This window comes from Nerophis lumbriciformis, linkage group LG04, assembly GCF_033978685.3.
Source record: "Nerophis lumbriciformis linkage group LG04, RoL_Nlum_v2.1, whole genome shotgun sequence".
Classification (NCBI taxonomy): Eukaryota; Metazoa; Chordata; class Actinopteri; order Syngnathiformes; family Syngnathidae; genus Nerophis; species Nerophis lumbriciformis.
Window position 1 is genome coordinate 46,267,256 of NC_084551.2, and position 24,031 is coordinate 46,291,286.

A 24,031-nucleotide genomic window follows, 5' to 3' on the forward strand; every position below is an offset into this window, starting at 1 on the left:
ACTGATCAATATCGAGAGAACATTGTTGCTCTCCTTGGAACAACAAGCACAACTCTAACCTGTCTTAATTGCTGTCCTCAGGGGAAGAGGTGGACAAAAGTCTGTGCTCGTCCACACCGCCTCAGGAGCCCGTGGTCTGTGAGGTGCCTTGCTCCAGGGACTGCGTGCTCAGCGAGTGGACAACCTGGTCCACCTGCTCTCAGACCTGCTCCAGTAAAACCATCGAGGGCAAGCAGATGAGGACTCGCTCCATTCTGGCCTACAACGCAGGAGAAGGTGAGTGGGAGGTCTTGGCCTGGTCCTGTCTTGTATCTTTTTTTGTGCTACTTGTTATTTCTGTTGACGTCTCATCGCCTACTTTTTGTTGGTTGTGTGTCCTCACTCGCAGTCACTGCCATGGTGGTGGCCTGGATCACAGTGATGGAGGGTAACTGAAGCTGAGTAGTAGCTCTAGTAGCTAGTTGTGTGAACGAAATGTATTTCATAGCACGTTTACATGTCCAAAATACAGGAGGTCCTCGGGCTACGAACGAGTTATGTTCCTACAAGAGAAATGTCGGTGGAGTTGTAGTTTCATGCTGGGACTTGAAGCTAAGTTAGGCTAAATAATAATAATAATAACTGGGATTTATATAGCGCTTTTCTAAGTACCCAAAGTCGCTTTACATGTAGAACCCATCATTAAATGAACAGTCACACTGTTCTGAGATCTTTATCCTTCACGACGCTCTCTACGACTGAGAATGCAACCATTATTGATTTCCACACTTATATTTAATTACACTTCTTTCCGTTTATTTGACACCCTGTTGGGCTGCACGATTGATTTTAAACCGTAATCCAATCAATTAATTATGACGATGTTTAAAAAAAAGAAAATCTCTTATCGATATTCCTCAAGCTACAACTAGGCTCCTCCTTCCTGCAAGCCCACTCTTCGTGGACATATGACACCCACAAACAGTAATAGAACTGTGGCCACGTTTTTCACACTTGTCTTTGCCAGAGATTAAGACGTAGCCAAAGTGTCAGGTTCAAACACTGATGACATCTTTTAAACAAGACAAGAAGTAAAGAATTAAACGGAGACAGAATTCAATTTGGCTCAATTTGAGGAGAAACGCTTGGACATCTGTACCCTTTTACAGTGTCATTACGCTCTGCCAAAAGATTTTACGCCTCCCCCTTTATTTGGACTTTCTCTGACCACATGACAACAGCTGCTTCTAAGGGACGTGGGTCGTAAACAGCCATCGCTTTTGATTACAACAGCTCAAAAGAAAAGGTTGTAAAAGAGTCCAAAAAGAGGTTCGTAAAACAGTTGAAAAAGGAGGTTCAAAAAGAGGTCGCCTGGAGGGGAGTCTGGTCCTGCTTCCTCTTCGCTTTTGTAGTCCTTGGGTTAAAACAATATCTTTCTGTTGATTACAACACATGCAAGAAAAACAGAACACCTTCATTTTGCTTCCCCACCTACACAGTGGAGTTTTACGAGCCTTCTTCTTGGTAGGTTCAAAGACAGCTTTTGCTTCTCACCGGGCACTCAATGTAACACAAAGTTGTTGTGATAACTAAGAAACAATTATTCGAACAAAAAGGAAATCAACTTGGCAACTTTGTCGCTACATTTAGTGAAGTGAGGCAGGCGTTAAAAGCAGTGTGTAGTCGTGTGTTTTGTGTCATGCATTTATTTGGTAATCAAACACAAAATGTCCCGAAAGGAAGCAGAGATCCGCCTCCGCAAGCCCTGGGTTAAAGTTAAAGTTAAAGTTAAAGTACCAATGATTGTCACATTGGGTGTGGTGAAATTTGTCCTTTGCATTTGACCCATCCCCTTGATCACCTCCTGGGAGGTGAGGGGAGCAGTGGGCAGCAGCGGTGCCGCGCCCGGGAATCATTTTTGGTGATTTAACCCCCAATTCCAACCCTTGATGCTGAGTGCCAAGCAGGGAGGTAATGGGTCCCATTTGTATAGTCTTTGGTATGACTCGGCCGGGGTTTGAACTCACAACCTACCGATCTCAGGGCGGACACTTAACCACTAGGCCACTGAGTAGGTGTGTGCATTACCACAACCAGGTGCAAAATTCCCTCACGGATCATGACAATGTTGATAGAATTACAAACTTTAAAATGATCTGTCCAAGGTACACTTATTAAAAGGTAAAAAGCTTCTTTCTATCTGTGATTAATCACGATTAGTTACGACTTAACAGACTCAATGGGCTTAATCACATGTAAATATTTTATTTGTTTGACAGCCCTCGTTAATAGTATCAATATTTGATCTTTTTCTCTTTTATTTTTCACCTTTTTGCTCTATTTTTTTGTTTGTTTGTTTGTTTAATATCAACAATGTGCTAGGAGTTCATCATATCTCTCTGACCTGATCCATGTTGCCACGCCCTCACGTTCCCTAAGATCCTCTTCATCCATCCATCTCACTGTCCCTTTATTTAAACTGTCCACCATGGGTGCCCGAGCTTTCAGCCGCTCTGCCCCACATCTTTGGAACTCTTTACCAACAGACCTTCGCAACTTAGATTCAATATCCCTCTTCAAATCAAGACTCAAAACACACCTATTCCTGACTGCTTATTCATTGTAATCATCTTTTCTTTTCTCTTTGTTGTTTTTTTTATCCAATTTGATTTTATTGTTGTAATTTTGTACGGTGTCCTTGAGTGCCCAGAAAGGCGCCTTATAAATAAAATGTATTATTATTATTATTATTAAAAAAAACTGCATTCCACTTTGAACCTCACTAGTTTATATATTTTACCAAGAAAGACAAGTGATGCCAAATGATTTAAAAGGGTCATATCATGAATTGATTTTCTACATTTAAAACACTTCCTTGTGGTCTACATAACATGTAACGGTTGATCTTTGATCAAAATGTTGCATAGATTATGTTTTACGGATCGCTTTCTGACCGTCTCTTCAGGATGTTGTGGGCGGTATTATTTATGTGCCTCCGCTTCAACAGCATCTTCTCCCCGTCAGCTTCTCCCCGTTTTAACGCTTCCATCCAAAGCCTACTGACATACACAAGTTAAAACTATATGCTACTTTGTATTCGAAATGGCAACAGCGGAGGAATCATGTGCATGTGCGAGTTTCTTAGTTATCACAACAACTTTGTGTTACATTGAGTGCCCGGTGAGAAGCAAAAGCTGTCTTTGAACCTACCAAGAAGAAGGCTCGTAAAACTCCACTGTGTAGGTGGGGAAGCAAAATGAAGGTGTTCTGTTTTTCTTGCATGTATTGTAATCAACAGAAAGATATTGTTTTAACCCAAGGACTACAAAAGCGAAGAGGAAGCAGGACCAGACTCCCCTCCAGGCGACCTCTTTTTGAACCTCCTTTTTCAACTGTTTTACGAACCTCTTTTTGGACTCTTTTACAACCTTTTCTTTTGAACTGTTGTAATCAAAGGCGATGGCTGTTTACGACCCACGTCCCTTAGAAGCAGCTGTTGTCATGTGGTCAGAGAAAGTCCAAATAAAGGGGGAGGCGTACAATCTTTTGGCAGAGCGTAATGACACTGTACAAGGGTACAGATGTCCAAGCGTCTCTCCTCAAATTGAGCCAAATTGAATTCTGTCTCCGTTTAATTCTTTACTTCTTGTCTTGTTTAATAGATGTCATCAGTGTTTGAACCTGACACTTTGGACAAGTGTGAAAAACGTGGCCACAGTTCTATTACTATTTGGGGGTGTCATATGTCCACGAAGAGTGGGCTTGCAGGAAGGAGGAACCTAGTTGTAGCTTGAGGATCATGTTTTTTTGTTATGTTCTGTTAGTTTTGGACTATTTTAGTTCCTGTTTGACACCTCATCAATCAATCAATCAATCAATGTTTATTTATATAGCCCTAAATCACAAGTGTCTCAAAGGGCTGCACAAGCCACAACGACATACTCGGTACAGAGCCCACATAAGGACAAGGAAAAACTCACCCCAGTGGGACGTCGATGTGAATGACTATGAGAAACCTTGGAGAGGACCGCATATGTTGGTAACCCCCCCCCCTCTAGGGAGACCGAATGCAATGGATGTCGAGTGGGTCTAACATAATATTGTAAGAGTCCAGTCCATAGTGGATCCAACATAATAGTAAGAGTCCAGTCCATAGTGGGGCCAACAGGAAACCATCCCGAGCGGAGACGGGTCAGCTGCGCAGAGATGTTCCCAACTGATGCACAGGCGAGCGGTCCACCCCGGGTCCCGACTCTGGACAGCCAGCACTTCATCCATGGCCACCGGACCTGTGTCTCCCCCTCCACAAGGGAGAGGGGGGAGCAGAGGAGAAAGGAAAAGAAACGGCAGATCAACTGGTCTAAAAAAAGGGGGGCTATTTAAAGGCGAGAGTATACAAATGAGTTTTAAGATACCTGAGTTTGGTTTGGTTGCCATAGCTACTTATTATTTTCACCTGCCTCTGGTTAGTGGTCCCACGCTCAGCTGCGGTCAACCACTAATCAGAGCGCTATTTAGTAACCTTGCTCTCCACGCTCAGTCTGTCGTCATTTGTTTGCCTCATGCCGTGTATGTTTCCTGTCCTAAGTTTTTGCCTTAGCTTCCGCCTGCGATAGGCACGCTTGCCTTTGTTTTGTTAGTTGGATAATTAAATCATGTTTTTACCTGCACGCCTTGTCCAGAGTAGTCCGTTTGCATCCCGGGGAAACAAACCTCGCCGCAAGCTGCGACCCCCCCGTACGTGACAATCATGGGACTGGACACTTTCTTTGCTCCAGCAAATGTTTGTGTATTAAACATTATGCTTAAACAGCTAAACACAAAATGGACAAACACACTTTTACAGAAACACACAACCACACAAACAGTGCACACATTTGCACATCCAAAAAAAAAAGTGTCATTACAGGAATTTAGCTTTAACTCGTTTTTGCGTTGACTTTGACAGTCCTACTAATAACGCATAATAATAATAAATAATAATGAATTACATTTGTTAAAATCTCAAAGTGCTACAAAGTATAAAAAATAAATAAATAAAAAAAATAGAAAGTTAGTATATATAATAAAAAATTAAAATAGAAATGAAATCATGACACACACTAGATAAACATTAGATAAAACAAACATAGATAAAAAATAGAAATAAAAGCATTAAAGCACTGGATAAAACAGATAGGCAAGCGGTGTATTTTAAAAACAAGAAGGCAGAGAAATTAGATAAAAGCTGTGCTAAAAAGGTGGGTATTTAGGCCTTTCTTAAAGCCACTAAGACATGGGTGTCAAACTCTGGCCCGCGGGCCAAATTTGGCCCGCCGTGTAATCTCACTTGGCCCTTGAGGCGATATCAAATTAACACTAGAGCTGGCCCACCGATATATTTCGCGTATGTTTCTAACATTGTTAAAGTTGTTTATACGGGCACCCTCAGTGTGACCTATATCGGTGTTGAACAAGTATGCATTGCATTAACTTGTGTGTGCGTACAGAAGCCGCACATATCTTGTGACTGGGCCGGCACGTTGTTAGAAGGGATGAAAAGCGGACTTGGCACGCCCCCAAGACTGTGGTCCGGGTGGTCAACGAGATATAATGACTGATGAACACCTTCGTTGGATAATGAAGGTTGCCTCAGCCCCGACATTAATGAACTAGCATCCAAGAAAAGATGGCAGGTATCTGGCTTGGGCACATCAGATTAGATCAGTGTGTTGCAAACTGAGCAGTTTAAAGTCCTGATTGGTTGGTTTATTCATTGTTATTTTATTTTCAAATTTATTAGCCTGTGGAAAAAGTCAATGTTGATATTTACCTCAGAAGGCTGCAAATAGAAAAGAGGCATTCAATTTTTATTTAAATTGTATTTGATATGCCATTGATAGTTTTTAATTATTATTATTATTATTATTATTTGAAACTCGATTTTGCATGTCAATATTCAATGCAAAACTTGTTTGGGTCCCTATTAAAAGGTTAATTTGTTCAACCTTGGCCCGCGGCTTTGTTCAGTTTTAAATTTTGGCCCACTCTGTATTTGAGTTTGACACCCCTGCACTAAGATGTGTTTTTAAATATATATTACTTAGTTTTTTACCAAAAATGTAGCTTTTAGGATTTAAATTGTGGGCAAAATCGTGCTGCAGGAGTCTGCCTAACAAATGAAACATAATAAAGGGGAAAAAAGGTAACTGAAAAGAAAAAAAAATACTATGTCCCCCACACTCATTTAATTGTTTTTCTTTTAATCTTTTTATACAATAGTTCTAATAACTCACAATTCAGTTGATTCCGATTCTTTGCGTGATGGTTCAATCCAGACTCGATTATTGATTCAAGCTGATTTTTGCAATATACTGTATTATTAATTAGTACCGTATTTTTCGGAGTATAAGTCGCACCTGCCAAAAATGCATAATAAAATTAAAGTTAAAGTACCAATGATTGTCACACACAATAGATATGGTGAAATTTGTCCTCTGCATTTGACCCATCCCCTTTTCACCCCCTGGGAGGTGAGGGGAGCAGTGGGCTGCAGCGGTGCTGCGCCCGGGAATCATTTTTGGTGATTTAACCACCAATTCCAACCCTTGATGCTGAGTGCCAAGCAGGAGAAGGAAAAAAACATATATAAATCGCACTGGAGCCCGGCCAAACTATGAAAAAAACTGCGACTTATAGTCCGAAAAATACGGTAGATAAATCATAAGAAGACATTTTCAAAGCAGGTTATTCATTTATAATGCAGTGGTTCTGGAATAGTCTTTGCCTCATTCCTCACCCAAAGCGTGAGGGAAGATTGCGTGATGAATGGCGAGTCCTCCACGTAAAGCGCTGACAAGTCCGAAAGAGAGATGATGCAGTATCATCTGCTCACAGATGCTACCTGCTGGTTGTTTGAGCCCACTGCAGCTAGTCCTGGATAGTCACTCGCAGGATTCTCACAGGAATGAGGCAAAAACAAAACCACGAAACGTCATAAAATAAGGACCGCCTGTATGTTTATCTGTGTTGTGGATCATTTTAGGCTTGTATAGTGTAGTATTTATGTAATAATGTATCTACTGGAGTGACTAACTTGTTTCATTATATAACGACAGTATGTCTGTACTTGAAGGTCTTTCACGTGTGCCGAAGTTTCCTGAACTTTTGGGTAAATCTTTGCTCTCCTAATAGATTTATAGTTGTGTTGTTGTGGAAGTTCGGGAGCACACCGCAAAGCTCAACTATTTATGTCGTGCTGTGTCAAAACACGTTCTGTCAAAAAAGACCCCAAACATGGTGGACCCTTTGAAGCTTAAAAGGTTAGGCCGTCAAACAATTCCATTTCGAGAGTACACATTCTGACGAAATTGATCTTCTTTTCTTTTCCCGTGTGTGCGTGTGGCAGACGCCTGAACGAGTTAACTTGTAAGCTAGCAGTAAGCCATCCCCTGCCGAAAATCTGTGGATTAAGTCTATTTCAAAACCTTTAGCTATTCTATTCTGCCTCCTTTTGACAAGTAATTATCACTTTAAATATACTGTAGGACTTAAAGGGGAATGTTGTCTATCATTCACAATCTTCATGCAAGACAAGAACACGTTTTTCTTTTTTTTTAATGCATTCTAAATCGTAAATAAGCCCTAGCCAAAGTCAGCTAACCATTGAGCAAACGTGAGTTGCTCTATTCCGCCTATAAGGCGCTCTAAAAAGCATCTAAAAGCCTCAATCATTGTTTTATGTACATGCTGCTTGTATATATGTAATAAAGTAACAGGCCGATTCATAATAACATGTAACATCTACAAATTTTGCTCAATTTAAGCTTACTAATTACACAGACTAATTACATTTGCTTTTACCTTCAACAACAAACATCATGTAGCAGTATTGCTAACTGCTGAACAAGACATATAAACTTAAAACATAATAAAACAATCATTTACTGTACAATGTCTGCTCTCACAAGGAATGCCGACTGATGGGATGTTTATGATTGTAATTATTTTGAAGGGTTAAAAAAAAAAAGTCACAAACTTTTCGTTTCTTTCTCGCCGTGTTTGGATCTAAGTTGGATGTCAAAGTTGACCAACTTCTCGGTTTATGTCCGCCACCTTCTACTGTCCAGGTGAGAAGCATTATTTATAATCGAGAATTAACTTTAACTTCATCAGCTCAATATGTCAATGTGGCAGCATAAGCTAGTTAGCGCTCTGTGATTGTGGCGCCGCTAAAATACTAGCGCTTATAATAACAATATTGCTAATACTTGGTTAATATTCAGGTCACGCGATGTAAATGGAGTATTGTTGGCGGTTTTTGGATGTTTTTTTTTTGAGGGATTTATCGGCGAAATTAGCTGCTTTGTTAGCCACCTCGTATTTGCCATATATAAGGACTTAAAAGCCTACTGAAATGCGATTTTCTTATTTAAACGGGGATAGCAGGTCCATTCTATGTGTCATACTTGATCATTTCGCGATATTGCCATATTTTTGCTGAAAGGATTTAGTAGAGAACATCGACGATAAAGTTCGCAACTTTTGGTCGCTGATAAAAAAAGCCTTGCCTGTACCGGAAGTAGCAGACAAGTAGCGTGACGTCACAGGTTGTGGAGCTCCTCACATCTGCACATTGTTTACAATCATGGCCACCAGCAGCGAGAGCGATTCGGACCGAGAAAGCGACGATTTCCCCATTAATTTGAGCGAGGATGAAAGATTTGTGGATGAGGAAAGTGAGAGTGAAGGACTAGAGGGCAGTGAGAGGCGGGTGGGACCTGATATTCAGCTGGGAATGACTAAAACAGTAAATAAACACAAGACATATATATACTCTATTAGCCACAACACAACCAGGCTTATATTTAATATGCCACAAATTAATCCCGCATAACAAACACCTCCCCCCTCCCGTCCATATAACCCGCCAATACAACTCAAACACCTGCACAACACACTCAATCCCACAGCCCAAAGTACCGTTCACCTCCCCAAAGTTCATACAGCACATATATTTCCCCAAAGTCCCCAAAGTTACGTAAGTGACATGCACATAGCGGCACGCACGTACGGGCAAGCGATCAAATGTTTGGAAGCCGCAGCTGCATGCGTACTCACGGTACCGTGTCTACGTATCCAACTCAAAGTCCTCCTGGTAAGAGTCTCTGTTGTCCCAGTTCTCCACAGGCCAATGGTAAAGCTTGACTGTCATCTTCCGGGAATGTAAACAATGAAACACCGGCTGTGTTATCCGGCACAACAGTCAGGGGGTGCATTATACGGCGGGTTTGCGTTATCCGGCACAACACCTGCCGCAATACACCGCTTCCCACCTACAGCTTTCTACTTTGCTGTCTCCATTGTTCATTGAAAAAATTGCAAAAATATTCACCAACACAGATGTCCAGAATACTGTGGAATTTTGCGATGAAAACAGACGACTTAATAGCTGGCCACCATGCTGTCCCAAAATGTCCTCTACAATTCGTGACGTCACGCGCAGGCGTCATCATACCGAGACGTTTTCAGCAGGATATTTTGCGCAAAATTTAAACTTGCACTTTAGTAAGCTAACCCGGCTGTATTGGCATGTGTTGCAATGTTAAGATTTCATCATTGATATATAAACTATCAGACTGCGTGGTCGGTAGTAGTGGGTTTCAGTAGGCCTTTAAAATCCATTAAAAAAAGGAAAAAGGTGTTTTTGTCTTACATGAGGATTGTGAATGATAGGCAAAATTCCAAAAAAGTGCACTTCTCCTCTAATGGTACAAGCCGTATGAATAAATAAAACATTGCTGCTGCTTCTTTTATCTGGCTTTCAAATTAGCTGTCATAAATATGCTTCACAAAAGTACCAGCGATGATGAGTCAAAGATGAAAATTATAATAAGATGTTTTTTTTGCTTTTTCGTTGTACTTTTTACTCTTAATAACAGTCACTTGCATAGCGCCTTGTACTACTTGTACTCTACAGTATCAGACGGTATATGATACCAGACTCCTGGAGATATATGTTTTATTATTTTTCATTATAAGGTTATAGTTAACTTCAGAGGGTCCACCTGCAAAGTAGATCTTCCCCATACGTATTAGAAATGTTATTAGCCCCTTTACTTGCTTCCTGTGCACTAGTCTAGCTGTGATGTTGTTCCCGTAGCATTCATATTTCAACATACTTGTAAGTACACTGTCATAAGCAATTGGAAGGATGCCTGGTAGGATTCATTTGTTGGAGGACACTAGTGTCCAAACTACATACAGAAAACGTAAATGACGCGAGGGCTACTTTGGTACATTTTCTACATGGAAGACACTAAACAGAATCTAATGTAAATGAATATACAGTACAGGCCAAAGGTTTGTACACACCTTCTCATTCAATGGGTTTTCTTTATTTTCATGACTATTTACATTGTAGATTGTCACTGAAGGCATCACAACTATGAATGAACACATGTGGAGTTATGCACTGCAAAAACTGAAATCTAAGTAAGATTAAATATCTCAAATAAGGGTGATATTTGCTTATTTTCTGTCTGATAAGATAATTCGTCTCACTAAGCAGATTTTATGTTAGTGTTTTACTTGTTTTAAGTGTTTTGGTCCTAAATGATCTCAGTAAGATAAGCTTGTTGCTGAGATTTGATGACCTATATCAATCAATCAATCAATCAATGTTTATTTATATAGCCCTAAATCACAAGTGTTGAATAAAACATGCTTGAAACTAGAATATCAACTGTTGCAAAGCTGTGTCATCAACACTCACAAGTATAAAACTACTTTTTTAAAGTAATAATTTCTTATTAAATAAAAATTTAAAAAAAATAAATAAATAAAAAATCATGACTTTGACACAATTGTGTCTCATAATTAAACCGACAGTTAATATTTAAACATTTAACATGTGACATTCCAAACAATTTTGAACAGAAATAGTTCATGCACATTCAGATAAATTATTCAAAATTACAATAAAAAAAACTGGCCGGGGGCCGGGCTGTAAATATATATATATATATATATATATATATATATATACATATATATATATATATATATATATGTATATATATGTATATGTATATATATGTATATATATATATATGTATATATATATATATATATATGTATATATATATATATATATATTTACATATATTCCTTGCTCACTAATTGACTGAAAGAGCACGCACTTGGCGCGATGATGTCATGTTATCGATGGGAAAATGCATTTTTAGACCATATGATTTGCCTGAGCGTTGCCTTTTTGCCTTTCCATTAAGAAAAAGAAACTACTTTTTAGTGTAAGTTTGCTGGTTTCAAGAAATATAATACCAAGCGCATATCATTATGTCAAGATAATGGCACTAGCATTTACTTAATTTAAGAATATTTTTCAACATATTGAGAAAAAAGGTCTCATTTGTTTTCTCTATCAAGAAAAATGCACTTATTAGTGAGAATATACTTATTTTAAGGTATTTTTGGGTTAATTGAGGTTAGCTATTTTTACTTGTTTTGGAAAGTCTTGACAAGCCAAATTTTCTTTTTCTATTGGCAGATAATTTTGCTTAGTTCAAATAAAATACCCCTCATTTTTGTATTTTTGTTCTTGTTTTTGAACACTGACTTTTTGCAGTGTACTTAACAAAAAAGGTGAAATAACCGAAAACATGTTTTATATTTTAGTTTCTTCAAAATAGCCACCCTTTGCTCTGATTACTGTTTTGTACACTCTTGGCATTCTCTCGACGAGCTTCAAGAGGTAGTCACCTGAATGGGTTTTCACATCACAGGTGTCGTAGTTTTGATGCCTTCAGTGACAATCTACACTGCAAAAAGTCAGTGTTCAAAAACAAGAAAAAAATAAATAAAAATGAGGGGTATTTTATTTGAACTAAGCAATTATCTGCCAATAGAACAAGAAAATTTGGCTTGTCAAGACTTTCCAAAACAAGTCAAATTAGCTAACCTCAATGAACCCAAAAATACCTTAAAATAAGAACATCCTCACTAATAACAAGTGCACTTTTCTTGGTAGAAAAAAAAAAAGAGATTTTTTTGCTCAATATGTTGAAAAATATTCTTAAATAAGTAAATGCTAGTGCCATTATCTTGACATAATGATATGCGCTCAGCATTACATTTCTTGAAACCAGCAAACTTATACTAAAAACAAATGTATTGTTCTTAATGGAAGGCAACAAGGCAACCGCTTGTTACTCTCGGGGTCTCCTAGCCGCTCAGGCAAATCATCCATCCATCCATCCATCCATCTTCTTCCGCTTATCCGAGGTCGGGTCGCGGGGGCAGCAGCTTAAGCAGGGAAGCCCAGACTTCCCTCTCCCCAGCCACTTCGTCCAGCTCCTCCCGGGGGATCCCGAGGCGTTCCCAGGCCAGCCGGGAGAGATAGTCTTCCCAGCGTGTCCTGGGTCTTCCCCGTGGCCTCCTACCGGTCGGACGTGCCCGAAACACCTTCCTAGGGACGCGTTCGGGTGGCATCCTGACCAGATGCCCGAACCACCTCATCTGGCTCCTCTCGATGTGGAGGAGCAGCGGCTTTACTTTGAGCTTCCCCCGAATGACAGAGCTTCTCACCCTATCTCTAAGGGAGAGCCCCGCCACTCGGCGGAGGAAACTCATTTCGGCCGCTTGTACTCGTGATCTTGTCCTTTCGGTCATGACCCAAAGCTCATGACCATAGGTGAGGATGGGAACGTAGATCGACCGGTAAATCGAGAGCATTGCCTTCCGGCTCAGCTCCTTCTTCACCACAACGGATCGATACAGCGTCCGCATTACTGAAGATGCCGCACCGATCCGCCTGTCGATCTCACGATCCACTCTTCCCCCACTCGTGAACAAGACTCCGAGGTACTTGAACTCCTCCACTTGGGGCAAGATCTCCTCCCCAACCCGGAGATGGCACTCCACCCTTTTCCGGGAGAGAACCATGGACTCGGACTTGGAGGTGCTGATTCCCATCCCAGTCGCTTCACACTCGGCTGCGAACCGATCCAGCGAGAGCTGAAGATCTTGGCCAGAGGAAGCCATCAGGACCACATCATCTGCAAATAGCAGAGACCTAATCCTGCAGCCACCAAACCAGATCCCCTCTACGCCCTGACTGCGTCTAGAAATTCTGTCCATAAAGGTTATGAACAGAATCGGTGACAAAGGGCAGCCTTGGCGGAGTCCAACCCTCACTGGAAACGTGTCCGACTTACTGCCGGCAATGCGGACCAAGCTCTGGCACTGATTATACAGGGAGCGAACTGCCACAATAAGACAGTCCGTTACCCCATACTCTCTGAGCACTCCCCACAGGACTTCCCGGGGTACACGGTCGAATGCCTTCTCCAAGTCCACAAAGCACATGTAGACTGGTTGGGCAAACTCCCATGCACCCTCAAGGACCCTGCCGAGAGTATAGAGCTGGTCCACAGTTCCACGACCAGGACGAAAACCACACTGTTCCTCCTGAATCCGAGGTTCGACTATCCGGCGTAGCCTCCTCTCCAGTACACCTGAATAGACCTTACCGGGAAGGCTGAGGAGTGTGATCCCACGATAGTTGGAACACACCCTCCGGTTCCCCTTCTTAAAGAGAGGAACCACCACCCCGGTCTGCCAATCCAGAGGTACCGCCCCCGATGTCCACGCGATGTTGCAGAGTCTTGTCAACCAAGACAGCCCCACAACATCCAGAGCCTTAAGGAACTCCGGGCGGATCTCATCCACCCCCGGGGCCTTGCCACCGAGGAGCTTTTTAACAACCTCGGCAACCTCAGCCCCAGAAATAGGAGAGCCCACCACAGATTCCCCAGGCCCTGCTTCCTCATAGGAAGACGTGCTGGTAGGATTGAGGAGGTCTTCGAAGTATTCCCTCCACCGATCCACAACATCCGCAGTCGAGGTTAGCAGAGCACCATCCCCACCATACAAGGTGTTGACACTGCGCTGCTTCCCCTTCCTGAGGCGGCGGATGGTGGTCCAGAATTGCTTCGAAGCCGTCCGGAAGTCTTTTTCCATGGCCTCCCCGAACTCCTCCCATGTCCGAGTTTTTGCCTCCGCGACCGCTGAAGCCGCACACCGCTTGGCCTGTCGGTACCTGTCTGCTGCCTCAGGAGTCCCATGAGCCAAAAGAACCCGATAGGACTCCTTCTTCAGCCTGACGGCATCCCTCACCGCCGGCGTCCACCAACGGGTTCTAGGATTACCGCCACGACAGGCACCAACTACCTTGCGGCCACAGCTCCAATCGGCCGCCTCGACAACAGAGGTACGGAACATCGTCCACTCGGACTCAATGTCCAGCACCTCCCTCGTGACATGTTCAAAGTTCTTCCGGAGGTGGGAATTGAAACTCTCTCTGACAGGAGACTCTGCCAGGCGTTCCCAGCAAACCCTCACAATGCGTTTGGGCCTGCCAGGTCTGTCCGGCATCCTCCCCCACCATCGCAGCCAACTCACCACCAGGTGGTGATCGGTAGAAAGCTCCGCCCCTCTCTTCACCCGAGTGTCCAAAACATGAGACCGCAAATCCGATGACACAACTACAAAGTCGATCATGGAACTGCGGCCTAGGGTGTCCTGGTGCCAAGTGCACATATGGACACCCTTATGTTTGAACATGGTGTTTGTTATCGACAATCTGTGACGAGCACAAAAGTCCAATAACAGAACACCACTCGGGTTCAGATCCGGGCGGCCATTCTTCCCAATCACACCTCTCCAGGTTTCACTGTCGCTGCCAACATGAGCGTTGAAGTCCCCCAGTAGAACGAGGGAATCACCCGGGGGAGCACTCTCCAGTACTCCCTCGAGTGAATCCAAAAAGGGTGGGTACTCTGAGCTGCCGCTTGGCGCATAAACGCAAACAACAGTCAGGACCCGTCCCCCCACCCGAAGGCGGAGGGAAGCTACCCTCTCGTCCACCGGGTTGAACTCCAATGTGCAGGCTTTGAGCCGAGGGGCAACAAGAATTGCCACCCCAGCCCGTCGCCTCTCACTGCTGGCAACGCCAGAGTGGAAGAGAGTCCAGCCCCTCTCAAGAGAAGTGGTTCCAGAGCCCTTGCTGTGCGTCGAAGTGAGTCCGACTATATCTAGCCGGAACTTCTCCACCTCACGCACTAGCTCAGGCTCCTTCCCCCCCAGCGAAGTGACGTTCCACGTCCCAAGAGCCAGCTTATGTAGCCGAGGATCGGACCGCCAAGCGCCCTGCCCTCGGCTGCCGCCCAGCTCACACTGCACCCGACCTCTATGGCCCCTGCTATGGGTGGTGAGCCCATTGGAGGGGGGACCCACGTTGCCTCTTCGGGCTGTGCCCGGCCGGGCCCCATGGGGACAGGCCCGGCCACCAGGCGCTCGCCATCGTGCCCCACCTCCGGGCCTGGCTCCAGAGGGGGGCCCCGGTGACCCGCGTCCGGGCGAGGGAAATCTGGGTCCTTTGTGTTTGTTCTTCATCGAGGTCTTCGAGCTGCTCTTTGTCTGATCCCTCACCTAGGACCAGTTTGCCTTGGGAGACCCTACCAGGGGGCATAGAAACCCCCGGACAACATAGCTCCTAGGATCATTGGGACACGCAAACTCCTCTACCACGGTAAGGTGGCAGCTACAAATGCATTTTTCCATCGATAACATGACATCATCGCGCCAAGTGCGTGCTCTTTCAGTCAATTAGTGAGCATATTTACAGCCCGGCCCCCGGCCAAAATTATTTTAATTGTAATTTTGAAGAATTTATCTGAATGTGCATGAACTATTTCTGTTCAAAATTGTTAGAAATGTCAGTTTACTGTACTGTGCCAACTGTACTTCTATATGAGAACTTATGTTCAATTGTTTCATTGAAAATAAAACATTTGGCTGTCATCTGTTTTAATTATGAGACACAATTGTGTAAAAGTCATGATTTTTTTTTTTCATGCTTGAAATAAGAACTTATTACTTTAAAAAAGTAGTTTTATACTTGTGAGTGTTGATGACACAGCTTTGCAACAGTTGATATTCTAGTTTCAAGCATGTTTTACTCAATATAGGTCATCAAATCTCAGCAACAAGCTGTAATATCTTACTGAGATCATTTAGGACCAAAACACTTAAAACAAGTAAAACACTCGAACATAAAATCTGCTTAGTGAGAAGAATGATCTTATCAGACAGAAAATAAGCAAATATCACCCTTATTTGAGATATTTAATCCTACTTATATTTCAGTTTTTGCAGTGTACAATGTAAATAGTCATGAAAATAAAGAAAACACATTGAAATGCGAAGGTGTGTCCAAACGTTTGGCCTGGACTGTATGCTAAGCTAGTTTAACATTCACATCTTAGCTTTGCATTCTCGAGCAGTGATTCTCAAAGTGTGGTATGCCAAAGAATCACTTGATTGAAGTACAGTGTTTTATTTTCCTATAATCAAACACGGTGTTGCCGTTCAAACTGTGTGTAATGTTACAGTGGCCACACATGTTGAATATACTTGTAAATAAAACCCCTGCCATGTTTTTAAGTAATTATTAGGCCTACAGCGCTACTGTATGGTAATGTTGGTATTATGGTGGTACTTGGAGAGCTAAATGTTTTCTCAGGTGGTACTTGTTGAAGAAAGTTTGAAAAGCACTGTTCTGGAGGAACAAGCTAATTATCATGACATATATCATGAATAATTGATCCATTTTGTTGTAGGATCCTCTGTGGTCGCCTCTGAGCTGCAGTTTTTGTTGCACAAGGACTGAAAAGTGTTGACTATGATTGTATAAACCAAAAAAAGGGTTCGCTCTCTCGGCCCATGCAGACACTATTTCAAATTTCAACCGTGTCTCTCAGAGGAAACATGAGTGACACATTCATAAAGTGAGGACTAGACTTAAGTCCCCTTGACGCCTTGTAAAATCCTGGTATGGTCTCCAGAGAGCTTGTCAACCTGCTCAGAGCATCACTGATAACTCCTGTCTGTCACGTATAAAAGTAAAGCCACTAACTGTGGGCTTCTGCACCCTCAAGGTGGAGCACAGTGCCCCAACAGCAGCGCCCTCCAGCAGGTGCGCAACTGCAACGAGCACGCCTGCACCGTCTACCACTGGCAGACCGGGCCTTGGGGGCCGTGCACCGAGGACGCCTCCACCGCTTCGTCCCCCAACGCATCGGCGGCGGGCTCTGGCAGCACGGGCCCTGGTGGCTGCTCCAAGGGCATGCAGACCCGGAAGGTCATCTGTGTGCGCGTCAATGTGGGCCAGGTGCCCCCCAAGAAGTAAGTGTTTGTAGAGCTTCTGTTCAGGTTCTTTAAAAAGGGTCCACCCTACATTGTCAACTTTTAACACAGTTTGAAATGTTGCACTCTTACACAGAGTTAGGAATAAGAGCGTACTTTGCAGCGCTGTTACTGATGCGTTTGATGAAACGTGGCATGCTACTTTTGATGTGGCTTTAAATTAGAGATGTCCGATAATATCGGCCGGCCGATATTATCGGCCGATTTATGCGTTAATATGTAATATCGGAAATGATTGGTATCGTTTTTTTTATTATTGGTATCGTTTTTTTTTTAATTATTATTTTTTTTTTTATATATATATATATATGTGTGTGTGTGTGTATATATATATATATATATATATATGGTGGTGGGCAGAAGAAGCGGTTCAAAGACCAAATGAAGACCACACTGAAGAGATGCCAGATCAACCCCTCTTCACTGGAGGAACTTGCTTCCTGCCGAGACCTCTGGCGCTCCCACTCCTCACAGGGAGTGGATTATATTGAGGAACAGCGCACACAACACCGTGCAGCAAAACGCGTGAAGAGGCATGCTCGCCAAGCCACCCCTGCTCCCCCCAGCACCTCCTTCACATGCCCGGTCTGTAACCGCATCTGTAGATCCAGGATCGGACTTTTCAAACATCAGCAGACTCATAAATAAAAGAAGATGGTCATCATCGAATCGATGGACATCCATAAGCAAGCATATATATATATATATATATATATATCGTTTTTTTTGTTTGTTTGTTTTTTTATATATATATATGTGTGTGTATATATATATATATATATATATATATATATATAAAAAATTAAATTAAATTAAAAAAAAAACGATACCGATAATAAAAAAACCGATACCAATCATTTCTGATATTACATATTAACGCATATATCGCATATATATATATATATATATATATACATTGTCGTTATAATCCGTTTTGTCATTTAACATCAATTAACATTGATGTTCATCAACATTTAAAATTGTCACGTTATCGATGAGAAAATTCTTTTTTAGACAATATGATTTGCCTGAGCGGCTAGGAGACACCAAGAGTAACAATCGGTAGAAAATGGATTAGAAAGGAAAGATTAAAAAAAAATTAAATTTTTTTTTTAAATAATAACTTCTTTTTTTTTTACTTGGGACTTCCTGTGGGCCGGATTTTGGATGCTGGGGGGCCGGATCCGGCCCGCGGGCTGTAGTTTGGGGACCCCTGCTGTAGCTACTTGGTATTGGATTGATACCCAAATTTTTAGTCTCAGCCAAAACTAATGTAAAGTATCAAACAACAGAAGAATAAGTGAATTACATTTTAACAGAAATGTAGATAGAACATGTTAAAACAGAAAGTATGCAGATATTAAAAGATCAAGTCGTTTAATAATTTATTTTCTACCGATTGTCCCTCATAATTTTGACAAAATAGAATGGGACATGACATAGTATGTGTTACTGCATACCTCAGCAGCCAAGTTAGGAATCTTTCTAGCCCGTTGACTTACTACTAAAAAATAAGTTGTCTATAGAGATGTCCGATAACATCTATGAGGGGCCGTTAGGGACATTATTCAGAATTACCTCTTACATACACTACTGAAATGCTCTCACATAAACAACTGAAATCATTTTCTTTTATACACACTACTGAAATACTCTTATAAACACTACTGAAATGCTCTTACATACACTACTGAAATGCTCTCACATAAACAACTGAAATCTTTTTCTTTTATACACACTACTGAAACACTCTTATAAACACTACTGAAATGCTCTTACATACACTACTGAAATGCTCTTATAAATACGACTGAAACACTCTTATAAACACTACTGAAACACTCTTACATACACTACTGAAACACTCTTATAAACACTACTGAAATGCTCTTACATACACTACTGAAACACTCTTATAAACACTACTGAAATGCTCTTACATACACGACTGAAACACTCTTATAAACACTACTGAAATGCTCTTACATATACTACTGAAACACTCTTATAAACACTACTGAAACACTCTTATAAACACTACTGAAACATTCTTACATACACTACTGAAACACTCTTATAAACACTACTGAAACATTCTTACATACACTACTGAATCACTCTTATAAACACTACTGAAACATTCTTACATACACTACTGAAACACTCTTATAAACACTACTGAAATGTTTTTGTTTCACGCACACACACACACACGCACACACACCTGGAATTATTTTTCACTAGTATGTATAAACGGATTTCACCTGTGTGTGTGTGTGTGTGTGCTTTTTACACGTCCGTGTGAGAGACAACAATTTCAGTAGTATGTGTGCAAAGATTTCAGTTATGTGTATGAGCGCATCTTACCAGTGTGTATGCAAGCATTTTACCAGTGTGTGTAAGAGCATCTTACCAGTGTGTATGCGAGCATTTTACCAGTGTGTGTAAGAGCATCTTACCAGTGTGTGTAAGAGCATCTTACTAGTGTGTGTGAGCGATGTTGCATTCCGGTTCCGGTCACCAATAATCCCCTCCCCTTTTCAGACAAGTTTTTTTTTTTTTTTTTTTTTTTTAAAGCCAAGTTGTTGACAAAATGTCTGCCGACAAGTAGCTTAACCGAGGCGGGAGCTCCACTTCATAATTTGAGGGCTTCAGCGGAGAATATAAGAACACTTTCAATGCAACAAGGGTCGGGCTGCCGCCGTGGGTCGCCCCTGCAGGACGCGGCACCTGAGCGGCCACACAGGTGCCTTTCTCCTCCCGACAGCCAAGCAGCCTGGAGCAAATGTTACCTTGCGAGTTTACACTGCAGCATCGTCAAGTGCAACGTTTCAGTTCATGGACATCGAAGCAAGAGGAGGAAAAGGTAATTAGACATTTATTTCTAAATGATTGTTGAATCCCTCGAAATGTAAGGCGACATGGCATTGTAGTGCGCTACAATGGTAACATGTCAATGTGAGTCACGTCGTGGTACGTCAGTAGCTGATCAAATACTAATGATAATGGATTACAATTATTTAGCGTTTTTCTATCGACTTGATAAGGGGTCCCCAAACTACGGCCCGCGGGCCGGTTACGGTCCACCAAAGTCCAACATCTGGTTCGCTGGAGAGAAAAAAAAGTTGTATTATTATTTTCAATCTGTCTTTTCTAATCCATTTTTTGGTGTCCCCTAGCCGCTCAGGCAAATCATATTGTCTAAAAATGCATTTCCCTGTATGACTTATATTGTCTTGGCTGTTTTCATGTGATCTGATTGTTACATTCTTATTCCAGAGTCACCACACAGCTGCGTGACCATTTCAACAAGGACAGAATAAACAACCTCTGGATTCATGGAACTTCTCTGCACACAAATATATTAATTGGAATATTCAATCAATTTCACATAAACATATTAAATATCCTTTTTTTTGCTCAAAAAGGTTCCTTATGCCTCATTGGCATTGTTAGGCCTGTTTTAGGGGGGCTCAAGCCCCCCTAAAATATTCTTAAGCCCCCCTAAATAATTTGGGGACAATTTTTTTTTTTTTTACAAATACATGCCGACATATTCATTATAAAGTGGCCCGAATATGAGTTTAAATAAATAATTATATAACCTGTCATTATTCACTCAGTTTCCCCTCACTTCATAGCGTAAGGTAGAGAGCCCCTTTAGTGCGTCGGTATCCAATCCATTCCACTTGTTCATATAGAAAATGCCCACATCACTCAAAATCCAGTCCGCATTTTCTTTGCGACCTTGCATATATATATATATATATATATATATATATATATATATATATATATATATGTATATATATATATATATATATATATATATATATATAAATAAGAAAAACCCAGACACCATCTTTGTAGTCATTTTTCTCCTGCGTGGACTTCCGTCTTCCTTTACAATGAGTGAAGCTGCACGAAACCTTGTGTCTGCAATTGTAAATAATTTAGTTTTTAAGTTTTGTGTTTCTGGTAGAGTCTATATAAAGTAATATACATTATCCTATTGTTAAAATAATGAAAAAAACATAATTAAATATATTTGTTTTATTGTATTGTATTTTCAGAGGGAGGAAAAACCAAGACATTTAATATCAAATGTAAAATTAATAAATACATAAAGAAAAAGAAAAACAATGGTTAAAAGCCATTGTCCCGGGGAGCATTTCATTTCGTCACGTGCATTTTTTTTACCGTCCCCGGGACTACGTTAATCTCAAGCCCTGGAAGTTACATTTTATTGTTTGCATTATTTGTTTCAGCATTGCACTTTGAAGATGATCCCTCAACTCTTTGATAGCTTTGGCTCTTTTTCAGATCAGCAGACGGACTCTAAGTCTTTCTTATTTGCAGTATATATAAACCTTTCTCATTTCTATTCAGACTTCCATATATATTTAATTTCCTTAACGGCTTGCCATAATATATATATATATATATATATATATATATATATATATATATATATATATATGTATATATATATATATATATATATGTCTTAATAAGGTTATCCAAAAAATAGTGCTCGATACCGTAGTAGAGCGCAATATATGTGTGTGTGGGAAAAAAATCACAAGACTATTTCATCTCTACAGGCCTGTTTCATGAGGGGGGGGTTCCCTCAATCATCAGGAGATTTTAATGGGAGCATTCAAATACCATGGATTATATAGGGCACAGAGTGGGTGGGTACAGGCTGGTGTAGGGGCGTGGTGATTGGCTCATGTGTTACCTAGGAGGTGTTTCCGTCTGTGGCGGCATGCTGTTACAATTTCGCTGCGCTTGTTGAGGGATGACAGGTCTGGACGGTAAATAATAAACAGTTTTTCTTTCAAGCATAGGTTGCATCTTTTATTACCACTATTGTAAGGTGTGCTGGATGCAAGAATTTGCCATGTTATTGAATATTCAACATTATTGTCTTTGAGGTCCAAAATGTGTTTGCTGAGTTCTGTGGTATTCCGCAGGTTTTGGTTCCTGAAAGAAGCCTTGTGATTGTTCCATCTGGTTTTGAACTCTCCCTCAGTTAATCCTACATATGTGTCGGATGTGTTAATGTCCTTGCGTGTTACCTTAGATTGGTAGACAACTGATGTTTGTAAGCACCCCCCGTTGAGAGGGCAATCAGGTTTCTTTCGACAGTTGCAACCTTTGTTGGTTTTGGAGTCGCTTTGTCCGGGGGCCGACGGCTCATTTGCAATTGTTTTGTTGTGGTTTGAGATGATTTGTCGTATATTGTTCATACAGCTGTAGCTCAATTTAATGTTGTTCTTGTTGAATACTTTTCTTAGGGTGTTGTCTTTGGGAAAGTGTTTGTCAATCAGATTGAGGAATTTGTGTCCAATGTTAGTTGAGACGTTTTTGCTGTACCAGATGATGTTGTTTCGTTTTCTGTTCTTTTTCGGTTGGTTTCCTGGCGTGGGTTCATAGGTGAGGGTGAAATTGTATCCGCTTTCATCAAGGGCTTTTTGGTACGGGGGGGTTGCTTGGTCAAATTCAGCTTTGCTAGATGACAGCATCGATAGCCTTTTATTAATTCCGGTAGGTATTCTTTTCGTGGTAGTGGGTGGGTGGTTGCTGTCATGGTGCACGTATTGGAGTGTTGTGTTGGGTTTTGTGAATGGTTGGTAGCTGTTATTTCTCAGGTTGAAAGTGACGTCAAGGAAGTTGACGGTTTGCTTGTTGGCTTCAATCGTGATCCGTAGGCCGTTCTCTTTGAAAATTTGGCATATGCGCTTCTTGGTATTCTCGCTGCTCCTTGGCGAGGCGCGACACACTGCCAGTCCGTCATCACGGTAAATACCAAGGTTCAGATTGAGGCTGGCGACCTGGGAGAGGAGGAAACTCCCAACGAGTTCACACGTTTCTGCTCCGTCAAAACTTCCCATAGTGACGTCAAATGTTGCATTGTTCTTTTTATGCCATGGTGTACTGTTGTGGATGAGAATGGAGTTTTTTGCGTGGATGATGATGTTTCTTTCGTTGCCTGTGATTGAGTCGTAGTCTGAGGCGAAGTCTAGTGCTTGAGTCAGTAGGTCTTGCGTGATGGAAGGGTAAAATTCTTCGATATCAAAGGAGATAAAGTTGTGCTGTTGTTTGTCTTGGATGTTGTTGAACCATTTGATTACTGCTGCTGTATTTCTCCATTGGTTGAGTGGTGTTTTGTCCTTGATTTTTGTGTTGACTGTCCAGGATTATTTTGCTGATTTTTCCTATTTCAGATTTAGTTGGGTTTATTAGTCGGCATGTTGGGTTATTTGGGAAGTTGGGTTTGTGGTCCTTCAATGTGATGAAGGCTTCCTTGTTGGCTGTGGCGTCCACTCTGTCCTCAATGTCCAGTTCAGCCGCGATCCTTTTATTTTCCAGGTGGATGTTCTGTAAGGTGTTGGGTTGTGCTTTTTTGTATGATTTGGTGATGCTTCTGTCCAGTAAGGTGTGATGTTCTGGTATGTCCATTCTGTAGAAGTTTGTGGTTTTATCGGCAGCTATGATGAGGTTGTTTACTTTCTTGATGCGCTCCTTGTCATTTTTCAGCTTGGTGAGGAGTGGGTTGCGGATTGGCTTGAATTTGACTGATTGTATCAATTTGAGCATGTCGTTCTCAAAATCCTTTAGTTCCTCAACTGTGGGTGGGTTCTTGGTAGATTTGAATCCGTAAGTTTTCTTTTGCGTTCCTTTTGTTTCAGGGTGGAGGAAAAAATGTGCTTTCCACCGCATCCTTCTTAGGAAGTGTTCCGTCTTTTCTATGAGCCTTAGCTTGTAGTCATTCTGCGCGGGT

At 41.6% G+C, this 24,031-nt stretch overlaps 1 protein-coding gene across 1 annotated transcript in view; it reads left to right on the plus strand.

The window, feature by feature from the left end:
- Positions 1-24,031, plus strand: part of thsd7ab (thrombospondin, type I, domain containing 7Ab) — a 671,822-nt gene that overhangs the window by 363,392 nt on the left and 284,399 nt on the right. The window contains exons 8-9 of the mRNA XM_061956418.2: positions 82-276; positions 16,977-17,223. Coding sequence (XP_061812402.2) covers positions 82-276; positions 16,977-17,223 — 442 coding nt within the window. The remainder of the gene's footprint in view (positions 1-81; positions 277-16,976; positions 17,224-24,031) is intronic.